Source organism: Fopius arisanus, unplaced genomic scaffold (assembly GCF_000806365.1).
Source record: "Fopius arisanus strain USDA-PBARC FA_bdor unplaced genomic scaffold, ASM80636v1 scaffold00011, whole genome shotgun sequence".
In the NCBI taxonomy this organism is placed as follows: domain Eukaryota; kingdom Metazoa; phylum Arthropoda; class Insecta; order Hymenoptera; family Braconidae; genus Fopius; species Fopius arisanus.
Window position 1 is genome coordinate 1,722,534 of NW_011887750.1, and position 21,356 is coordinate 1,743,889.

General features: G+C 38.3%; 1 protein-coding gene across 1 annotated transcript in view; it reads left to right on the forward strand.

Annotated features, from left to right (window-relative positions):
• Positions 1–575: 575 nt before the first annotated feature.
• Positions 576–21,356, forward strand: part of LOC105262923 (acetylcholinesterase) — a 48,216-nt gene continuing 27,435 nt past the window's right edge. The window contains exon 1 of the mRNA XM_011298824.1: positions 576–2,133. Within this exon, the coding sequence (XP_011297126.1) occupies positions 1,014–2,133 (1,120 nt within the window). The 5' untranslated portion in view covers positions 576–1,013. The remainder of the gene's footprint in view (positions 2,134–21,356) is intronic.

The following is a 21,356-nucleotide window of genomic DNA, read 5'->3' on the forward strand; positions in this document are numbered from 1 at the left end:
TTATTTATGCATTAATTCTATTGGTAGCAGACTTCTAAACGGATCCACAGCAATTTTCCTCTTCAATTTTGAATTATTCTCGTACATCACATTATACTATCTCAATTTTTCCGCAAGTTATTGCGCGAATAAGGAAATTAATGAGGAAATATTTCCATGCAAAAATAAGTGATAGAGTGATGATACGTCATGTGGAATGTCAGGAGCAGTCAGGTGAATTGCATTTATCGTGTTTTTTTTTTAAATGGTTATTTAATGACTATTTTATGTATTTATGAGCTTCATCGCTATCTGGGACTTATCATTGACAAACAGCGCGCATGTAAATTTTCACATTGAATGCTGATGTTTGGAGCAGAGAGTTTGAATTTCAGATGGGAAAATGAGAAATTTTAGATTGGAGAGAAACGATGGGAAAGGAAACGCGTGGTTATACTCCTTGGTGGAATCAACGGTGGTCGTTGATGGAGTGCGTTGCCGTTGGCGCGTCGCAAGGTTCCATCCAAAGAGACGTGCGCCGACGCTTTCCCTACCACCAACCGACACCAACTGCCACCAACACACAAACACTGGAGTATCCACCTCCACCTCCTCCTTCGCATTACAGTCGACCCCGTGCATCGCGGTATGCCGGCCGCAACGAGCCTCATCGTCGCGCCTCCGCGAGACTCTGTCAATTGGCCATCAGGATCTGTCAATCACTGAGACAAATCGCTCCTTATAAATTAGCCCGATATCACCCAAAAACATCCCAGTGATCGCCCAATAATCAATCAGGATAACAACGAGAATTGGCCAATTAATCTTCGATCTAAAGGTGCAATGACCGAGTGCAGTGAATGTGCAATGCATAGAGTGTGTTTCCACTTGATTAAGCCCCAGTGAGTCAGTAAATAATCGACTAAATCTAAATAATCGATAAACAAATTTGCCCTCCCCCATTTCCAGCGCGTTCTACTGCGTGTTTGAGTTAACTTGTTGAGTGGTACGACGTTGGAGAGTTGCCTATCACAATGCGTTCAAACCCCGGTGTGATTATCACACTGATAATCCTAACTATTGGTAGAGTGGAGATGCGGGACATGAGGGAAGTGCGGAATGACCCGTTGATCGTTGAAACAACTACTGGCCTTGTGCGTGGATTATCGCGATCAGTGCTGGATCACGAGGTTCACGTGTACCTAGGAATACCCTTTGCTAAGCCACCAATTGGTCCACTGAGATTTCGTAAACCATTGCCCGTTGAACCCTGGCATGGTGTTCTCAATGCAACCAGTCAGCCGAACAGTTGCTTTCAGGAGCGTTACGAGTACTTTCCGGGCTTTAAGGGTGAGGAAATGTGGAATCCCAATACCAATGTTTCGGAGGACTGTCTTTACCTGAATATATGGGTGCCCCAGAAGTTCAGGCTCAGGCACAAAGAAGCACCAGGTGGAGCTGGAGTGGAGAAAAAAGGAATGCCGTTGCTTGTTTGGATATACGGTGGTGGGTACATGAGTGGTACAGCAACACTTGACGTTTATGATGCTAATTTTATGGCAGCGAGCAGCAATGTTATCATAGCCTCTATGCAGTACAGAGTTGGAGCATTTGGATTTCTTTATTTGAATCAGCATTTTGGAAAGAGTGAGGAGGCGCCTGGAAATATGGGACTGTGGGATCAGGCTCTGGCTTTGAAATGGCTCAAGGACAATGCCAAGGCGTTTGGTGGTGATCCCGATGCTATCACAATTTTTGGTGAATCCGCTGGTGGTGGATCTGTATCATTGCACTTGCTGTCACCCGTTACTCGGGGTTTGGTGAGACGGGGAATTCTTCAGAGTGGAACTCTCAATGCCCCTTGGAGTTTCATGACTGCGGAGAAGGCTAATGAGGTGGCACGGGTGCTCGTTGATGATTGTGGATGTAATTCTACAATGCTTGGGGAAAATCCCGCCAGGGTCATGGCCTGCCTGAGGTCGGTTGATGCTAAGAGCATATCGGTGCAGCAGTGGAACAGCTACTGGGGTATTCTCGGTTTTCCATCAGCTCCTACCATTGATGGGGTCTTCCTGCCCAAGCATCCCATTGACCTGTTGAAAGAGGCCGACTTCGAGGATACGGAAATACTTATTGGGAATAATCAGAATGAGGGTAAGTGCCTGTTTAGAATTATCTTAAGAAATTTTTGGGAGATGAGGTGGATCCGTTGGCTTGATCCAACTTGATGGAGCCATTGAATAATTGGAAAAAAAAAACAGAATTAAACGGCTGCCTGGTTAAGCAGGTTATACCGCTTCGTTGTTGATGCAGCAGCCGTGCTATTAGCTTGATGACAGGCTCCATTAAAATTACCTATCCCAGGGAATTAATTCATGCGTGGTTATAGACTGAGGGTACGTGCAAACACAAGTTGGATGCACACACCAGGGGTCATAGTTTACGTAGCTTGGTAGAGATAGGATTAATCCGGCTTGAGCGTGGACCCAATAACTGAGGGAAGGCCCACGGTATCCAATCTCCTTTGTCCTCTGAAAATTCCATGAGCCGCGGCCTTGGCTACTACTTCTGGTTACCAGATATCCGATCAAGCCAGTCAAGACTCCTCCGCCACTTGTTTTCATTGGAGTATTAAAGTATCGGGGGATGAGCCGTTGGTTAAACGCAGAGTGAAATTCGATCGGTGTGGCGAGATAACCCCGATCACCCTGGAGATCATCATAAGAATGTTGGAGGGGATTTTGATGTCGATATACCCTATGTATATCTATTCCGGGATATTATAACACCCTCTACAACGTCCTCAGCCGCTCCAACAACTTGTTCTCATCGTTTTTACCCTCTCAACGCCTCCAGCATTATCATCCAGTATTACCCGGGATTTTCAATTTGAGATGATACGGGTCACGATCAATAGAGGAAATCGGAGAGCAATGGAATTTATTCCATTATTCACATCATTATCTAAAATGAAGAGATTAATCATCCGCAAATGATTCCACGATGCTGAATTGATAATTAGAAATTGGAGTTCACGGTTGAATTTGATGGGGAGACTTCTGTACGTTCTGATAAATTCAGAGGGGTATTAAGCAATAACCATTAATCGAATTCCTCGGTTAATTGAATGCATGTATAATCTGGTATTTCCGGCGTGAGTCAAAGATATTCTCGGACGAAAAGAGAAGCGAGATAAAATGTATAATAAAAATTCACAAAGTATCGGAGATCAGCAGTGACCCGGGGTAGTGGCACGAGATATTCGGTTGAATGAGCAAGAGTGGGATAAGAGATACGGCTTTGGGTTGAGAAAAATGTGCCGGATGGCCTTTGATGGTATCTTTCCTCACCGGTGCTTCCTGCTTCCCAGCTACAACATTTCTACTTCAATGCATTACACCCACATGTACACTTTATGCTCTTCTGTGACATTTCCAGCTGATTTGGAAGAGAATTCAATTTCCTCAGCTAGAAGCAATTAGCCGAGTTTTTCCACTGTCATTCGGTCTTTATCAATCGTTTCTATGATTTTTAACTTCTTCCTGTTTTTTAGTTTCACGCTACCATTCATTTTATTGGATTTGTATTGAGAATCTGGAGCATATTTTTTTTTGGATTGTCGTATTGAAGTTTTTAAAAATGATGGGATAGAGGGGAAAGAGAATTTCGTGATAAAGTCGCAGATGAATCAAATCCCCAACTTTTACTGGAATTGGCGGAAATTTCTGGAAAAATCCAAGAAATCTCAACTTTATTTTATAATTTGTGGGAAAGAGGGAAAACCTATTGGGGAAATCGTGACGGTAATTTAAATGCAAGTGCTAATTAGACGTTGCGTCGCGCGGCAGGAGAATGATCTATTTGCAATCAATGAAACGAGATTACTATTATTAAAGAGAACAATAAAGTGGGACTTTAATGTTTGTTACTAATTCATTAATGACCCAGTTTAGAGATAAATATAAGGTCACATGGAATGGATATAATTCTTTAATTAGTCTGGAGCCCTGTGGTTTTTCACATGAAATATTGAGCCCAAAGCCACCATTTAGCGTCGTAAATTCTGAAATAATTCTCCGGCATAGCTATTAAATTTTTCGTCATGTGAAACATGTGAAACTCATGCAGGAAAATTTTTTCACCCAAAACCCAGATCAACCCATCAACCAACCAAAGTTTTTTTTTGAAAATTGGAAATTTTCAATATTTCTCCAACCCAGATGTCATTCCATAGATCAATTATATCAGATAAATCAATATTGATGTTACAAAATTTCAAGAAAGTTAACGCAGAGTGGACTCAATTCTCCGGCAGAAATTTATTCAATTTAAATAAAAAAAATTATTTTTATTTTTTTATTCTTTCAGCGCTTGTGAAATTTGATGCACCACTGTATATGATATTGTTACTCATCGCTTGCGCGTTAAAGTCTCTCGTACATTATATAACATCTGGGAATCCTCAAGAGATTCAAACTCAGCAGAGGTTCTTTGGTGGATCCATGAGCTATTCCACTCGTAGCACGCGAAAAGCCCTCCCTCCACGTAGACAACCAACCTCATCCCCTCAATTTGCATACAAGCGTTCGTGTGGAATTTTAAATAGCTGAAGAAGTTCTTTCACTGTTCGTGCAGCAAGATGTGGTTTTCGAGGTACCTTATCACCGGGTTTTGGCCAGTTCCTTAAAATCGATCAACTCGTAAATGAGGAACCGATTTATCAAGCATCATCGATGCCTCTCCTCATTTTCAGGTAATTTTCCGGTAAATGGGCAGTATATAATATGTGTAATATAATCAGAGAAGACGGGAAATTTATATAGTCTTCCACATCATGTGAGGATTTGGGATTCGGTGTTTTACCTAGGAAAAAAGGATGATTCTCGATATAATTTTACAAAAATAAATTACAGAAAAAAGTGATAGTTCAGATCAGGATTTGAACCCACCCTACATCTTCCAATTATGCATCGGGATAACATCGTTTGACGGAATTCAAAGAATATTTTCACTAGGCACCACATAATCTCCTATCTTCTGTTCTCGTATTATAAAAAGGACACACATCGATACTATCGATATCTCGAGAGTCCGTCACACTTATTCCTCACTGGTTCATTCGAGACAGCTGATTCGAATTCAAAACTCTTTTAATTTCGGAATTTGCAATCATGATTTTTATCATCACAGCGCTCTGTAGCACGCGTTCGGTCTCGTAACGTAATTAAGTGGGATCAAGAAGAAAATTGTTCCGGTCCCAGCTAGGCGAAGGTGCAGACTACATACATGATACATGATTATGATCATGATCTCTTTGGGGTTCATATCAGCTGCATCTCCATCGCGAATCCTCGGTAACGCCAAAAGCTGGTATAATTTCGATTTAAATCATATCCATGAATTTTGCATTCTTGAATTTATTAGAAATAACTTTGATTTATCAATTTTTATAAAATTTAGTTCTCTAGACGGGAGCAAGAGAGGAATAGTCTCCTACACCTATACAAACACCCATTATAAAAGATGAGGTATCTCGAAGTATATAAATTATAAAGGTGAAACTTAGGTCGCCCATAGTACATCAGGAAAATTTAGTAAAGGGTGGTATATTGGCCATTTACCAATTTTTTTTCTTTGGATCCCTTCCTCACTGCCTGATCCCCGGGTATCGCCCAGGCGAAGACGAATGTGTCTGGCCCCTCCCTCTTTTCCATTTTAATTCAACGGCTTCTGATTTACGATGCAATATCCTTCATTGCACTGAGAGAATGGTTTAATTATGCCACTCAAATTTAATAGGAGGAAATATTCAAAGTGACTGTCACCCGTAAAAATTCTCTTTCTGTTGGTTCGTATCGGGGAATTTCAATGAGCTTTGAAGTGAATTTGAAAGAAAATGGCTGGCATTCGAGGCTTTGAAGGAAGTGTCAAGCTCGTAGGGGTGTTATGGGCTTTAGTGAGTTATACATATTAGAATCGCCAATTGTTCACATCTGTTGAATCTGGACGCTCGCCAACTACTAAGGGCCAATATCAGGTCATGCTAACAGGTACCGAGGGGTAAATCAGGGAGAACACAGCCGAATTGTCAGTATTGTTGAGAATTTGTGAATTGGGAGATTTCCGCGAAGAGTGTTTGATTAGGAAAAAAATTGCAGCAACAGGTTGTTGAGTGCATTAACGGAAGCGCCATTATTTGACCGAAAAAGACTGGATTCCATCCTCTTAACAGGAGAATAACTTAATTAAACGGATTTTTATGCACAAGTTTAACACACTGAAAAATTAATTAAAATGGAGTAAACCTATTTGTTGAATGAGATTTAAATTGAGTAGATATTTGATTAATTCAATCTTTTGATAGATTTGCCCCAATTAACAATTCATTAACAAATTTGGAGTAGAAGCAAATAATTATATGAGATTAAAGCAGAAAAATGGATCATTCGATTGTATTATTATTATATTAATTTTTTGTGGCTATTGAGAAGCTGAAAAATATTTTTTAAATCATAATATACAAAAAAAATAAGTAGTTGAGGTTACCCGGATATATTTCTATATTGAACGAATTCTCAAGGATATTTCAACGAATACCAATTTAAAATTTGACATTCTTGCGAACGAGTCGAGTGACAATTGAACTGAAAAATTTCAATTATCTGTTTAAAACGGCTTTATTCAATTCTATAATTTAATCTGTTACTTTCAAAATAATCTACTAAATAATACTATCAGCGCATTTACTCAACTCCAATAATTTATTATTAATAATGGTTAAAAATATTGAGAAAGGAAATGAAGAGTCAAAAAATGACTTGGAATTGAAGAAAAACATGGGGGCAATTATCTCTGGCAAACAATCCGTGGAACGCGAGTGAAATGGAGAAAGACAAGTCACGACATTTAACCTTTTGCCGTTGAATAGTAAAAAATTGCGGAAGAAGTGGAGTGACTTCCGGTATGTACAGACCTCATGCCAAGTCCGAGGATGAGCAAGGTAGTCGACATTATGTACAACTGTGGAATTACCTACACACGAGTTGACCGGCCTAGTTGAATAGTTGTGGATGACATAAGTCGTACACGAAGCACGTGTACCCCAGTCGTTGGAATGCAATGCCCCCGTGACCTTTAATATAAATCATTTAATTATTCAGTGCATTCGATCGAAATGTGATTTTTTCTCACATTTCCGTGGACACCCATCGGTAACTGTATTTATTCACCGGTGGATTCCCGCTTATCTCCAATAATCTATTTATGTATTTATTTGTTTATTCATCCCCTGACACCGTTATTCCCTCTCGTCTCTGCATAAATTATTACCCAGACCGAATAAACCATCTTTCATCCGTGACGTATCGCCCGTTAGTCAATACTATACCTCTCTTATTTCTTCGTTTATTTATTTGTATCTCAATCCGTTTTCTATTAAAGTACTGACAGCGAATGTATGTACCAAACGCAAATAGTAGATATTCAGTTTCAATCGTAATATCAACTCTTTTTATCATATTTTCAATAAAATTTGTTGTAAATTCATATGAGAGCTTGCACCTTGCCTCAGGGCCTTCCACCACATATTGATTTTTACTCTGTCCACTTCCCCAGTTATTCGAATTCATTGTTCAAGCTTACCAATTTCATTAGTCCTCAATTTTGTGTTTAACTACATGCGGCAAAATATCTAACTAAAATTACGCGAGCTCTATACAAACGTGTGGAGTGAATCGTTGTTTTGTTAAAAATTACGGATTTTACGTAACTCTATTTTTCATTCATCTTTCTCTCCGTATGTGCGAATAATTAGATTGAACGATGAAAATCAGGGAAAATAAGAAAGATTCAGGAAAATTGTCAATGTAAAAAGCTATCGACTCTATATTTTTCAGTTCACTTTTTTCTCTCACTAAAATGCAAAAAAAAAAATAGGATTCTTCATTTAAAAACAGAAACGATAACTTGATTCAAAAATCATGCGACAGTGTAAATTAAATAGTCTAAATTAAAATTAAGTATAAATTAAAAAATGAGGGTAATTGTCAATATAAATGTTGACTCATCCTGAATTTTCCAGTTCAGCTTTTTAATTCAACGAAATGACAAGAGTACCGAAAAATGTAGCCATTTGAAAAACCGAAGAAATAACTTGACTTGAATAATTTGCAACTCGGAAAAAAGAGCGGATACGGAGAGAACGAATGTGTTTTCCAAGAGCAAACAGCAGATCTTCCATATTCCCGTTTACGTTGTGTCAGTGAAAAGCGCGCATCCTTGAGAATAATACATGAATTCAAAGTTGACTTTTACCTCACAGACAGAAAAGACAGTTTCCATAATTCCAAGCGCCAATGTCTCATTAGTCTGTCTCATCAGGAGAAGAATCAACCTTTCACATTTAGCCCAAGTTATTTCAGTTTCCCCCGGATTTTTATCATTTCACGATGATGTATTTTTTCACTGACTGTCTATAGCCCCGGGGTTAAACCAGTGAGGATGTGGAAATGAAGAGGACTGAAGTGGTTATTGGGGGTGAGGCCGAAGTGCTTTATCGTGTATAACGGACTGATGTTTTAGGTATAGATGGATTTTAAAATAGCCCGCCAGAAGAGACATCGGATGAATCCTCGGGATATATTTGGAATTGACTATTGAACAACCAATTGTCACTCGCTCGATTTATTTCTAATGCAGATATGCACTTGGAGTCTCGGGGATTTGGGCCTGCCCTTTCGTCCTTGTTTCCAGGGTGAGGGATTGAGACTTTAACTCTCGTATCGATTCACCTCGATGTTATGACGAAAATGTTTCCAGTTTAAAATAAACCTCTTCATGCACGAGCATTTATTTTTGGGGTGAACGAGGGCGAATATTTGATTTGGAAAGCTTTCAATTAACCGTCAAGTAGGGGTTGTGGAGGGTCGCTCAGAAATTCGGTTTAATGGATTTTTTTCAGGAATAATACCCAATGATTTTTTGTGTTATTAAGAAATAATTATACTGCTTTATTTTTATGGCCAATATTTTTTTACGAGTGACAAACAAATTCCCTACGTTTGCGCGCACTCTCTCTCTCTCTCTCGACAGCAATAATTAATGGAAACCAATAACTAATAAATTCAGTTCCACAACTCATTGAACTGGAGGAAACCTCGAGTTAATACAGTGACGAATTTGAATGAAAATTTTTTTATTAAAAATTGAAGAAGCGCTGAAAAGGTGAAGTCGTTTGGTTTTCTCGAGAATATCTTGGTGTCTGAGAGAAATAGCGCAATTGCTGTGAAAATGTTTTTTGTAGAATGGAATAAGGGCTGTAAGAAAGGTTATTACAAAAATAACGTTATCTCCGTTGCCTTGAGAGAAAACTCGGATATTCCTGGAGAACTCGGCTGTGAGCTAACTCGGCTGTTGCCCTTTACCATCGCTACTGATTTTTTTAGAAAAAATGTTGGAGCAATTTGAAATCCAGAGGCAGTAGATACTCCCCACCCATTCTTAGTGAGAAAATGTCAATTACTGGATGCAATTAAAAAATAATTACATGAGTTCACCTTCATCCGTATCTGGGGAAAACCAACGACACGGAGCGGATTTTTCTCGCTTCTGAGAAGATTAAGACGGAGTGTGGGAGAAAGTCACTTTGAAAAAAAGAAAATCTGGACTGCCTTCCACCCCCGATGCATTCGCGAGGGCGGGATAAACCCCCGGAAAAGCCCGGCCTACGGGGGTAAAGCGTTAACGCGATAAAATGATAAACATCGAGTTAATGAGTTTTCCTTGGACACGTACCATAATACCGTGCGGAGGATAAAAAGTGTAGATGGAAGACGGAAATTGCACGATAAGAGAGTACTTTTCCCCAATGTAGCTATCGTAGTTCCCCCGGAGTTCTACCATCCTCTGCTCAAGCAAAAAATGTACTCGACTTCTCCCTTACATTTACGATTTCACAATTCACCTCACGTTTTATCTCATCAATGGATTCGTTACAAGATAGCAATACCACCAGATTTTATTTCAACTTTCTTCATTATTTTCATTATTTTTTTAATTTCGAAGAAAGATATGGAAAATTTTGAGCGAATTTTCAAATTGCTCGGATTTTGCGATGTTGTAAAATAATTGTGGAGTCAAGAAACTACACTATTCTGTTTTCCAATGATCAAAGTTGTGCAGTACTCTATTCACGGTATTGAAATTCACAATTAGTCACAGAAGATGTGACTGGTTGTGAAAGCTCTTTGACTGGAATTGTTCGAGTACACACTCGAGAAGGGAATGATAAGTAAGCCGATGTGGCGGTAACAATGGAGTGCAATTTCCCAGAGCTCAACTGTGGGCGAATATTTCACTCAGAAAATGTCCTATATTAATACCGGAGGTCTGTGCAACCAGGTCAACACACCAAATTGCTTGACAAAAGGAATTTCCACCATTGAATCGAATAAATATCGAAGGCGTGTCCACAGCCGCGAGGTACCTCACGGGTGTTAGAAAAAAAAAATCAATTTTTATCATGAACAATTGAGATTTCAATTGAAAATTCGTTATCACCTCGGGAGTGAGATCACACACGCATTGCCTTGAATTCTCGTAGAAAAGGATTTAATGCGATCAAGTGGATCAAACCCTGTTATCACCATTTCCGGCGCCGCAAGTCCTTCAATTGCAAATGTGCATTTTACCTCCCACCTCCCCAGCCTCAAACCACCATCACACCTAGTACTCCACCTCCTCGTTTTCCCCCCAGCATAAATGCATCTTCATCTCGCCACATCTAATGCTCTTCATCCGTTCTCACATTACCTGCACTCACACGCCTCATTATGATAATATTAATGAAATTGTGGGTCATGCAAAAAGAAATTTACACTGGAACGCAAAATATTTTTTTTTATTTAAGGAAAAAATATTTGAGGTTTACGATTTGAAAGCAATAATTCAATAAAATCATGAATTATCAATGTTTGCTATCGAAATAATATTTATTATTAATTATTTTTAGAAACACAAAGGATACATCTGCCACTTGCGAATTTTCCTCTCCATTCTCTCGATAACGTAAAACTATTCCATTAATCTCCAAAAATTCGACAAAAAATCTTCATACCCAACAAATTGTGATTCTTTTAATCCTCCGTCTGTGCCCGTTCTCCCAGTATATTGTGATGTAAAATTTTATTATCCAAAAGAAAAAAAAATCCCATGAAAATTCACTATTATGAGACAAAAATGCTGAAAATACACTTTTACGAACTTCGAGGAAAAAAAAATATTCTAAAAATCACATATAGAGCTGCAGCATTATATCGACGATTACTCATCGCCGTAAAATCGTCAGGCAATAATCCAGCTGGCAACTTTCTGTTGCCTAGTGATCGTTAAAGTCTTAAACTTGATATATTTTTATTGTCCCCTGAATTTTATATGTTGCAATAGCACAAGTGCCACGACTGCACTACCATTGCATAAATAATCGAATCCAAGAAGCTGAAAAATGTTTACGATCCATAAGACAAAGAAAGATAATAAACCACACCGAGTTTTTACATTACAGTGAATTGTTTCCCATTACAATCAAGAATAATCCGTGAGTTAAATATCGTTTTCAAACATTGTGAATTAAAAAAGGATCAATCGCATTGATTTATGCAATTGGAATGAAATTGATGCCTAGTAACCGATTGAATGATTGAATTGTTTAGTGGTGGTGTATTATTGAAGCGCTTCGGGTTTTGGAAAATTCCGGTGGAAATTTCGAATTTTATTAATGGGAATTTTCATTGGGTTCGGCTGATCGGATGATATACCTTTTGGCCCTCTCTATTGTGTTTCACCCGTATATATTTAACGTGTCCCTGAGGGCTTTCGTGGGAAAATTCAGCACTAACTAACACCCGAGCGAATGTGTTTTGTGCGGTCGGATGTAACGCTGAGCCGCACCCCTTTATCACAGTCTCCATCCTTCACTCGGCATTTTCATTTCACTCCCTCCAGCTTGTGTTTTTCACCGTTTTGTAATTAACATCCTCATGAAAAAAAACCAAATTTTCTGGTTATGAACTGAGTGAATAGATTCTGCTGGGAAATTATCATAGAGGGAAGCTGTTTATCCTCACGCAAATGAGATGATTTCCTTCATTTTTCCTGTCTCCTGGTGCCGGGGGAAACCAAGCCCCAGGGCTCTCAGAATTAATCTGATGAATTTTCATATTTCGGGTACAACCGGATTCGGGGAAAAATTTGAAAAATTCATTCATAGAATTCATCTTAATGTTTAAATTTAATTTATGGATGGAATGCCAGATCTAAGCACTGATATTTTTGGGGCTTCCTTTATTATTTTATCATTATTTATGATTATTTAGATTTTGGGGGCGGGGCACGGGTAGGCTATGGAGTCATCAATATTCGATGTCCTCCTCGGGTGCCACCGCAATCTCCGCAATTGCAGTCCCAAGATTATTATTAGATTTACCATATTCCCCGGCTCGCGATACCTTTTAGAGACGCTCACCAATTCCAACTCCATCACTATATAAACTGAGAATTTCTGCACGCAATCGATGAATCTTTCCTGCGATCAATTAACATCGTTTTATTTATTATCTATAGACATCAAACTCGATGCAAATTCGATGAAAATTCGATGAAAATTCGATAAAAATTCAATAAAAAGTCGATGAAAATTCGATGAAAATTCGATGAAAATTCGATGAAAAGGTGTTAACATTTCTACATCCACTAGATGTTACTGGATCTCGTTACTGTATGTGGAGCACTCGGATTAACAATTAAAAACATCATTTCCGTTGGGCTTGATTAAACTTGCAAGTTATTCAGTTGACTCCTGTCTCCGGATATTTTCCCCCTGGATTTTACTTGCACTTCATTTCCCAACGATAATGCAGTGTCGAGGTACAATAATCCCGTAATTATGTCACTGATGAGGAATTTAATCCTCTGAAAAATGAACAACACATCAACAGACAGACAAAAGGGAATCAATTTTTCGTCTAGAAATAAAAAATCAACAGACATTTTCATCGCAAATATATCAGCGAGGCAATTCGTCTCGGAATATTCAACAAGAATCAGTTCACGGAAACTTCCGTAAATTTTGTTACTGAGGAGTTAATCAACTCGTATACCAATTCCAATAACAACTTCGATTCCAATTCAAAAATACATGTTATCACCATTACGAATTCTCTATTCATTAACAACTTAATTGCCAATGAATTTCATGAAGCATGAAAAGAACTCCAAGTTTCCATAGTTCACGAACAATTTGATTTTAAATCCAATTCCCCTCAATGTAACGCACTCGATAGAAATTATGCATTAACATGAATATTAAAACCGTAATATTCAAGTGCTGATTAAAAATTCTCTCGAAAAAATATATAAAAATTGCTCTAGCCGTTGTTTTCAGAAATCGAGAAATTTATCAATTGTTCAGGAAATTGATTTATCAATTAATTAAACTTTGATTTCAGTTATAGTATTATGACCTTTAATTTATTATTGTAACTGATGAAATTGACTAGAAAATCGTATAAAGTAGAATATACTGTTCTTTTTAGCTAGCCACCTGGGATGCATTAACCGAAATAAAACATTAACCAGCAAACGGCCCATTTACGCACAATCTTCACGTTTCCATGGTAACTGCAAATTAAAATTTCATGGTGACACTAAAGGAGATATATACTCCGTCTGATCTACAACTTCTTATTCCACTTAGCTATCTCCGATTCAAACTCTCTCATCTATAGATATTTCACTTAGGTACAGCTGATAACAAAAACAAAAAACTATTGTTCGCGTAGGAAAGTTTGTCTAGAAGAAGGGAACAAATGAAGGTTTGTAGCGATAGTTCCATTGCATCTTTAATGTCTGAACTCCTCGCTCTTTACCTTTTACGAGAACAGAGACCGAGAAATGGGTTCCCAGAAAGAAATAAAAGTTTTTTCCCCTTTCCCTCTCATTTCCAGTCCATTTTCCACTTGATTCAATGCTTCATGTTTTTTTTTATACATTAGAACCTGATTTTCCGGGAGCTTCAATCACGAATTACAGCTCGAGGGATTGAAGCTTCCAATCATGAGAGTATTATTGCTAATTACTTCGTAAATTTATTTGGAAATGTGAATTAATTGTGAAATTTTCAGTTGAGGAAACGTGGAGAATGGGAAAATCAGGGGATCAGAGGTTTTCACGTTGTTTTTTTTTGTGGGCGGTGGGGGGTAGGATTTTCAGGAAATTTGTAGAATTAAAGTGATTGGGACGGTTTTGAAATACAAGACCGGGGAAAATTGGCAGCAAGTTGGTAAACAGTTGGGGACAAATTGACGATGTTCTTACCACTATTCTCTCTCTCTCTGGTAAATGGGAAAGATATAGTTTGTCGTAACCAGTTTGGGGCAGTTTTGGATGGGATCTTCGCTTTAATCAGGGGTGGTCGCTGTGGCCTACAGTTTAGGTCTTAACGTTACGTACACGATGCCTTCCAACAACGTGCAATCCGTCACGAAATAAATACACTGAGAGGAAAAACATGTTCTTCCACAAGTCTTGTTAACAAAACAATTATACTGAAATAGTTATAAAAAAAATTGAACAACCACGGGAAATGTCTCCTCAATTAAAGAACATCCGAAAATTTTTGGGTTTATTTTCAATTTGCCCGAATTATGGACAAATATCTTTTAAACGAGCAGAGACAGCAAATTTTTTATATAAACATTTTTCTAGGGCACATATCGCTCTATAAAACAGATTTTAATGAAAAATCGACGGACTAAGTCTATCCTCGAGACAGTATCGATTGATCTCAGGAGATTATTCAAATATGCAGTCCTAGATCCTTTATTCCCGTTAATTTTCACAGTGAATATTTTTTTATTCTCACAGAGGTAGACGGGATGGTTATAAAAATGAGCCATATGAGGTACATTTTAAAGTTCCGGTTGGGATGATAATTATAGAGTTAGTCACGAAGTGGGACCCTTGATTATTGTTCTCGCTGGTCGAATGGTGAATTTTTACCCAGAAATTTCCACCGCTTTAGTGTAGGAAAATTAACACGCGAGGGGAGAAAAAGAGAGGATGAAACAACCGGGTATTAAATTGTTGTAGTCGAGCTTTTCTCTATCGAGAATTTCTATAGCGCGACTACCGGTCTCAGTTGGCAAGCTTCAAACAGTTATTCCTCACGCCACATAAAAACTTCAAATACCAATGCCACAGTTATAGCGCGATAAAATCTTTCAATAACCACTGACGGGGGAAGAATTCAGATGAAGAGAAAAAAAAGAAATAATTTTAATGGCTGATAACTACGCAAGCGATATGAAATTGCAGTAAACATTTAATAGAAAAAGTAGTGAATGGAATTATGAGAATTGTGAGTCGTTAAAAACTGTCGTATTACTTTAACAGCACCGAGAATTGGAGACTGTTCTTGATAGGTTTCATTGTGGCTGGTTAATTTTATTTTATAGCTACTGCTTACCAATTTTCCGGATCTGCCGCTCCGCAAAAATCTATAGGACTGAAAATAAAATTGTGGCGAGAAAATTTCTGCTCGTTCGCTGGAGGATCAACCCATCGGGAGAAGTGAGAGATTTAATTAAGTATTTCAATTATTTATTTCGGTTATTTTACCCTGAGTAGTTAGCAATAATTATCCATTCGGCGATAATATTTCACTGCAGATCTATTTATTTTTATTCGGCGGTCCAGCCAAATTCAGAATGGATACTGTATTGTTCAGTTCAATTATCCCACGAAAATTGACAGAAATTAAAGAAAAAACCAATATTAAATTATAGGAAATAGTGAAAAGCCTGAAAAATTTATTGAAATTAAAGATGTAATAATTTCTTGTTTGCCCTGACCGACAGAATAAATTGCATCGTATAAACTGACTGTTGGCAAATTGAATGATTTCATATCCGAATTGAATCTGGCGACGTATATGTCCAGAGCTAAAACCTCCAGCGAGTTTCTTCATTCACAATTTTCTATTGCATTCAATTTTCACAGCGGATATTGGACAAGTGGCTCTAGTTATCTATCACCCACAACCAACCAATGAAATTACAGTGACTTCAAGTTCTCGGTCATAGGACATTGACGTAGGGCAATCATAAAATGTAACACGTACGTGAATTCGGTGGAATTCGTCAATGGCTAACTGACGTAAAACGTGAAAATAGGTGTGAGTTACTGAGAGGACACTGGAAAAAGACCGTCTGTGCTTGGCTTGGTGTGTCATCGATCCAAGACCTCCCTCGAGTAGATATGTTGAAGTATCCCAGAGAGATATACCTCCTCTGCATTTTCGTACAGCTCTTTTCGATAATCGAATTTTGGTGACCCGGATTACATTCACCGGCTTCAATTTACCATTTATGAAAGTCTTCTTTTGTACTTTGGATAATCAGAAAACGACGAATTGAATATAAAACTACCACTATTACCCTGAATCGATATTTTTCATTTTCATTTTGACCTGGAGAGGATAAATACTGGCAATTATTCATTGCTCTTTGGGAACTCGATAAAACAGCGGGGAATTCTGTAAAAGTAGAAAATTATAGTTGAAAAATATATTTTGTCACAAGAGTAAATGAAATTGCAAATTTTTTTGTGAATAATTAATAAATCTGGTGGAGTGAAGTTGGAATATGAATTGTTGGATTAATACTGAAAATTTTCAATGGAACACTCTCGACAGTGGTGAGTAGACATTTCATAACCACTGGTATATCAACAGCAAAATGTCGTGGATTACATGGCATGCCATCCCAAAACCCTGGAATCATCGTTGGGTTTGCACATTTCACCCCAACGCATATCCACAATTCAAGTGGGTTGAGTTTGTTTAGCCCAGCCCATTTACCTGGTTGCCTGATTCACCCAGTTCCTCACTCAATCTCACCTCGGCCCACGTTGATTTAATTAGAAACAATGGTGACGGCCAAAGCTGTTACAGTTCCAACGCCAAAGACCAAGAATAATTCGTCTGCTGCACCAACGCTTAATTAACAGCAGGCGGCCGTTTCATCCAGTGGCTTCTACACGAATTCCCGGTGTTACTGTTCACCAGCTCCATCATTCTCATAATACAGACGAGTTGTGGATAAATGTTAAACTCCAGTTGGACACCAAAACTTATTCTATCATGTATCATGCTAACTGCCAGACGTCACCATAAACAGCTGAAACAGAAGTGGAAATTAGCAGTTATTACTTCCTGCGTAATATATCATTTTCTTGAAGGATAAATCATTTCGTAATTCAGGCGGATGATCATCGAACTGAAACATCGCTATTCAGTCGAATGAACACATGGTACGAGAAAGAATTGATCCTAATTGGATTTGGTTGTAACGAGGAATTTTAATTGTGGCTTTACGAAAATTAGGGAAATTTACACTTTGATGTTTTATTTAGAGCTTTCTATGATCTATCGTGATCTATCTGGAAAAATCAAAAACAATTTTCGGAAGAAATCGCCACACGGCAAACCTCAATAGGAATGAGAGCGGTGAAATTACTCGTTTCATTGTTAATATCACATGACAATCTGCGATATTATAAAATTATCAAACAGGAAAAACCGAGAATTTCAGGGAAAAAACTTGGCACGAACTTCTTCTCTTGGTTGATGGATGGACCTGGCAGAGAAACGAGAGATTGGAGCAAATCGGAAAATTCTATAAACTGAGCAGCAAAAGTAGATTGATAATTCAGGAGAATAACGGCCTGACTCTTCGCTAGTTTGAATAATTTAAAGTCGGAAAAGTCTAACTCCACCCACAAATAATGCCGACTATTCAACCTGACAGTTTGCCCTGATCTGTACCCCCAAATTTTTAAAACCACCCCCGCCTTAACTGACGGGAATATTGAATAAATTCCAGACCTGAAGTACGACATACCAGGAATTCTTCGAGAGTAGCCGTTTCCCGGGAACAATTTCAAAGTGCAATGTAGAACTATCCGGAAAACCTCAGGAAGTCGTCGAACAATTTACTGAACGAACCCTTGAACGAACCATTCGATAACTGCAAAGTCCTTTGAGGTATTATCAAGTGAATATTCTGAATAATTTTCAGCAAATTCACTAGACATTCTCATTGTGAAGACGAGAGGATGACTAGTTTCGTTTGAGGTTGTGTAATTGCTTGGCAGATTGCTCAATGAACAAAAGAATGATTATTCTTGGATCGTACAGAGCATCCGGCGACAGTCTGTCTGTTGCTTCTTCAATTAGGAACACCTAGAAGTCTCCAGTCAAGGTATACACCTAGTGGACGAGCGGTTGCACGTTGCATTATTCATCCCGGAAATTCCGGATGCCGGTGCGCACAGCCATCAGTCGAATGATAGCTGTACCTTGCAGGGAATCATGAAAACTGCAAGCAAGTGCATCGCCGTGGATAATTCATGAATCAGCATCTGAAATATATCAAGTACAATCAATATCAACTCTGACAAAAAAAAATACAAGTCGATACAATTTGGCTCAATTCATTCCTAGAATTTAATTATTTTTCTTTCTATTTGTTGTGGAGTTTTTTTTCCTCGTGGCCGTTTTAACGTCCTAGATATTCTGATCGTTACTCAAAATACACCAGATCAATTAAAAATGTCTTTCAATTAAACATTCTCAATCTAATCGATAAAACGATATTTTTAGTAAATGATTAACTGCGAGAATTCAGCCTCGATTTGAATCAGGTCATCGCTAAATTCAAATCTGTATCAATTAGTTCACGAAAGAAGCAGAAATAAATTTTAAACTATTTTTGACTATCGATTTTAACGTCGAGGGAAAACCTCTCGTGTAACGCACTTTTTTTTCAAAAATACGAGAGAAATTATATATTATTTCCAGGGATATAATTCTTTTTTTAATACTTCACCAGGGTATCTACCCTGTGGTTGTGAATTTCGAAATCTAGAGGTCGATTTGTGCGAAACCGTTAAAGGGTAGGCTATTATCATTAGCTTTATCGGAAGATGTTTTGAAAATTTTCCAACGATAATGCCTTGTACTCGACTATATTGTGGGTGAACTCAGAATAGACACAAAGGGCTTTTGCCCTTTCGACCGGGCTCTTTAATGTTCTGAAACTAAACGTCATGATACAACTTGTTACCCTGCGGCTATTCGAAAACCCATTACATCAAGGAGCGACAGAGTCTGTCCGACCTAGTGTTTCCAACATCTATCCGATAATCTGCACCATTGAGTTACTCTGGAGCAAGCGAATTTTCTTACTCAAACGTTCATTACCGCTCTACCTTTTATTTTTTCGCTAACAATTCTCTCTCTGAAAGCTGCTTTTACATTTCTCTTGGAATAAGCTAATCCATTGTTTGAATTCCGTACCGTGACACGCGTTGACTAAATACCTTATTCAAAAAATTCGTCTCCTTTTTCCGGAGCGAATTCTGGTAATTTTTATCGTACCACAATTTCACTGAAATTCCAGAACATCTTGGTATTTAAGATTCAAAATTTTGTGGAAAAATGAAACAGAACTTTAGATTTATTTCGTACGAGGATAGTCTTCCAGGTGTTTACCAATTTTATTTATTCTAATTCACAATAATTCCTGCTCGAATAAAAATATCTTAATAATCGCATGACGATGAGTTTGGGAAAATAGTGGAGAACCTTTGAAATCACTCCCGACGGATTGAATCCCCAGAACTTATGGTGCTCTGACACAAGTGGCGGTATTTCCCTGAGCAAAGGTGAGCGTATTCACCAGAGTATGAGTTGGCATGAAAAATTTTCTCCTCAATGTGAAAAGAAGAATTGATGATTGGTTGTGATAGTAACAGTCTACCTGAGGGGATACGATGGCAGATGGATCGATGAAATGCGCGTTCAACGGCTGTAAATAATGCCGGAGAGAAAAAGCCCCCCGACGTAGTTGAAACACCGTTGAGAATGCTTTATACCGTTCGTTTGTGCTTCACGACGCTTCGGCTTTTAACCATGCAAGTTTTTTTTTCACAAAACCCCAGAGGAAAACAAAAAACTGGAATAAAAGTGACGAGTTTTTTTTCTCCCTCCATTGTACCTAATGGATGAAACCCTATCGAGCGTTGAGACACTTAATTTTGGTTCCACTTCATCTTGAAACTCAACGAGAAAATAAAATCCAATGATACCTCGTCAACCCTCCGGTAAATCCCACCCTCCACCTGATTCATTATTACAAATACTCTCCCGAATATCTTTTCAGTCTCTGTATTTTTTCAGAGTCATCACCAATTTCTCGCTCCACAAAATTTCACATCTTCAAGTTGATATTTTCCTTCATCAAGAAAGGAAGCAGTTCATCCTGCTTACATCCTGCGAAATGAAAAACATACAATGCACCTCTCTCGAGAATTCCATGAATTTTTCTCCCTTCAAGATCTCCTTAGCATGACTCCAGAGCGGTGGCTTCGAAAGTCTAAGTGCTCCTTGCAGTCCTTCCAACCGGAACAAAAAACTTGGGGCAGTTATGCTCGATCAAGCCCCAGTGCAGTCACTCCCAATAAAGAGGAAATTCCCCAGAGAATAAACAGGAAGAAAAAAACAAATAGAGCATTCTCTCGAAATTCCAGAATCTGCAATTTATCACTGGCATTCAGATAAAGCACAGAAAATAATCGCCGATGCAGAGGAATTTCTCAAATTAAAGTCTTCAGCCACATAAATTTCTCTGTTTAACCAGATGGAAAAATAACTATAAAGAATTTCTGCTTTCAGTCCTGAAAATTAACACAGAAATAAAGTGGTTTCGGCTTAATTTTCCCATGAAATTTTCTTGGAGAAAGAGACTGGTCCATTTTATTTCCCTCCAGTATAAAATTTACTGCCCGTATAGTTTCCCCTGTTTGGGTCATCATAAAACTCGCGTTATACATACATTTTTTATTAAACTCGTGACCAGCAATGAAAAAACAATAAACCATGATACAGGTTTACAAATCATCAACTGAATTGCCCCAAAATATTTCGACGACAAGGCCATTCAGGTGACTAAAAAAATTATTCTATCTCCAATCGATGAATTTCCCCGACGATTGAACTACTGGGCGATTGAGTAAATCGTTTCACCAGCTCCACAACCATTGTGGTTAACCCCCCCTGGCCAATTCGATATCCACCCTAACAGGTACCTCGTGTACGTCAGCCATTGAACATTATCCCTTTACAATCTCGTTCTCGTCGACGCGAGAAAACGGAAGCGACCAGCATAAAACCAGCAAGTACATTCAAAAAATGTCCAGAAGATGTTTTTTCGTCAATAGGAATATTTTTTCGAGGTGCGATAAAAAGAGAAATTCAAATGAAA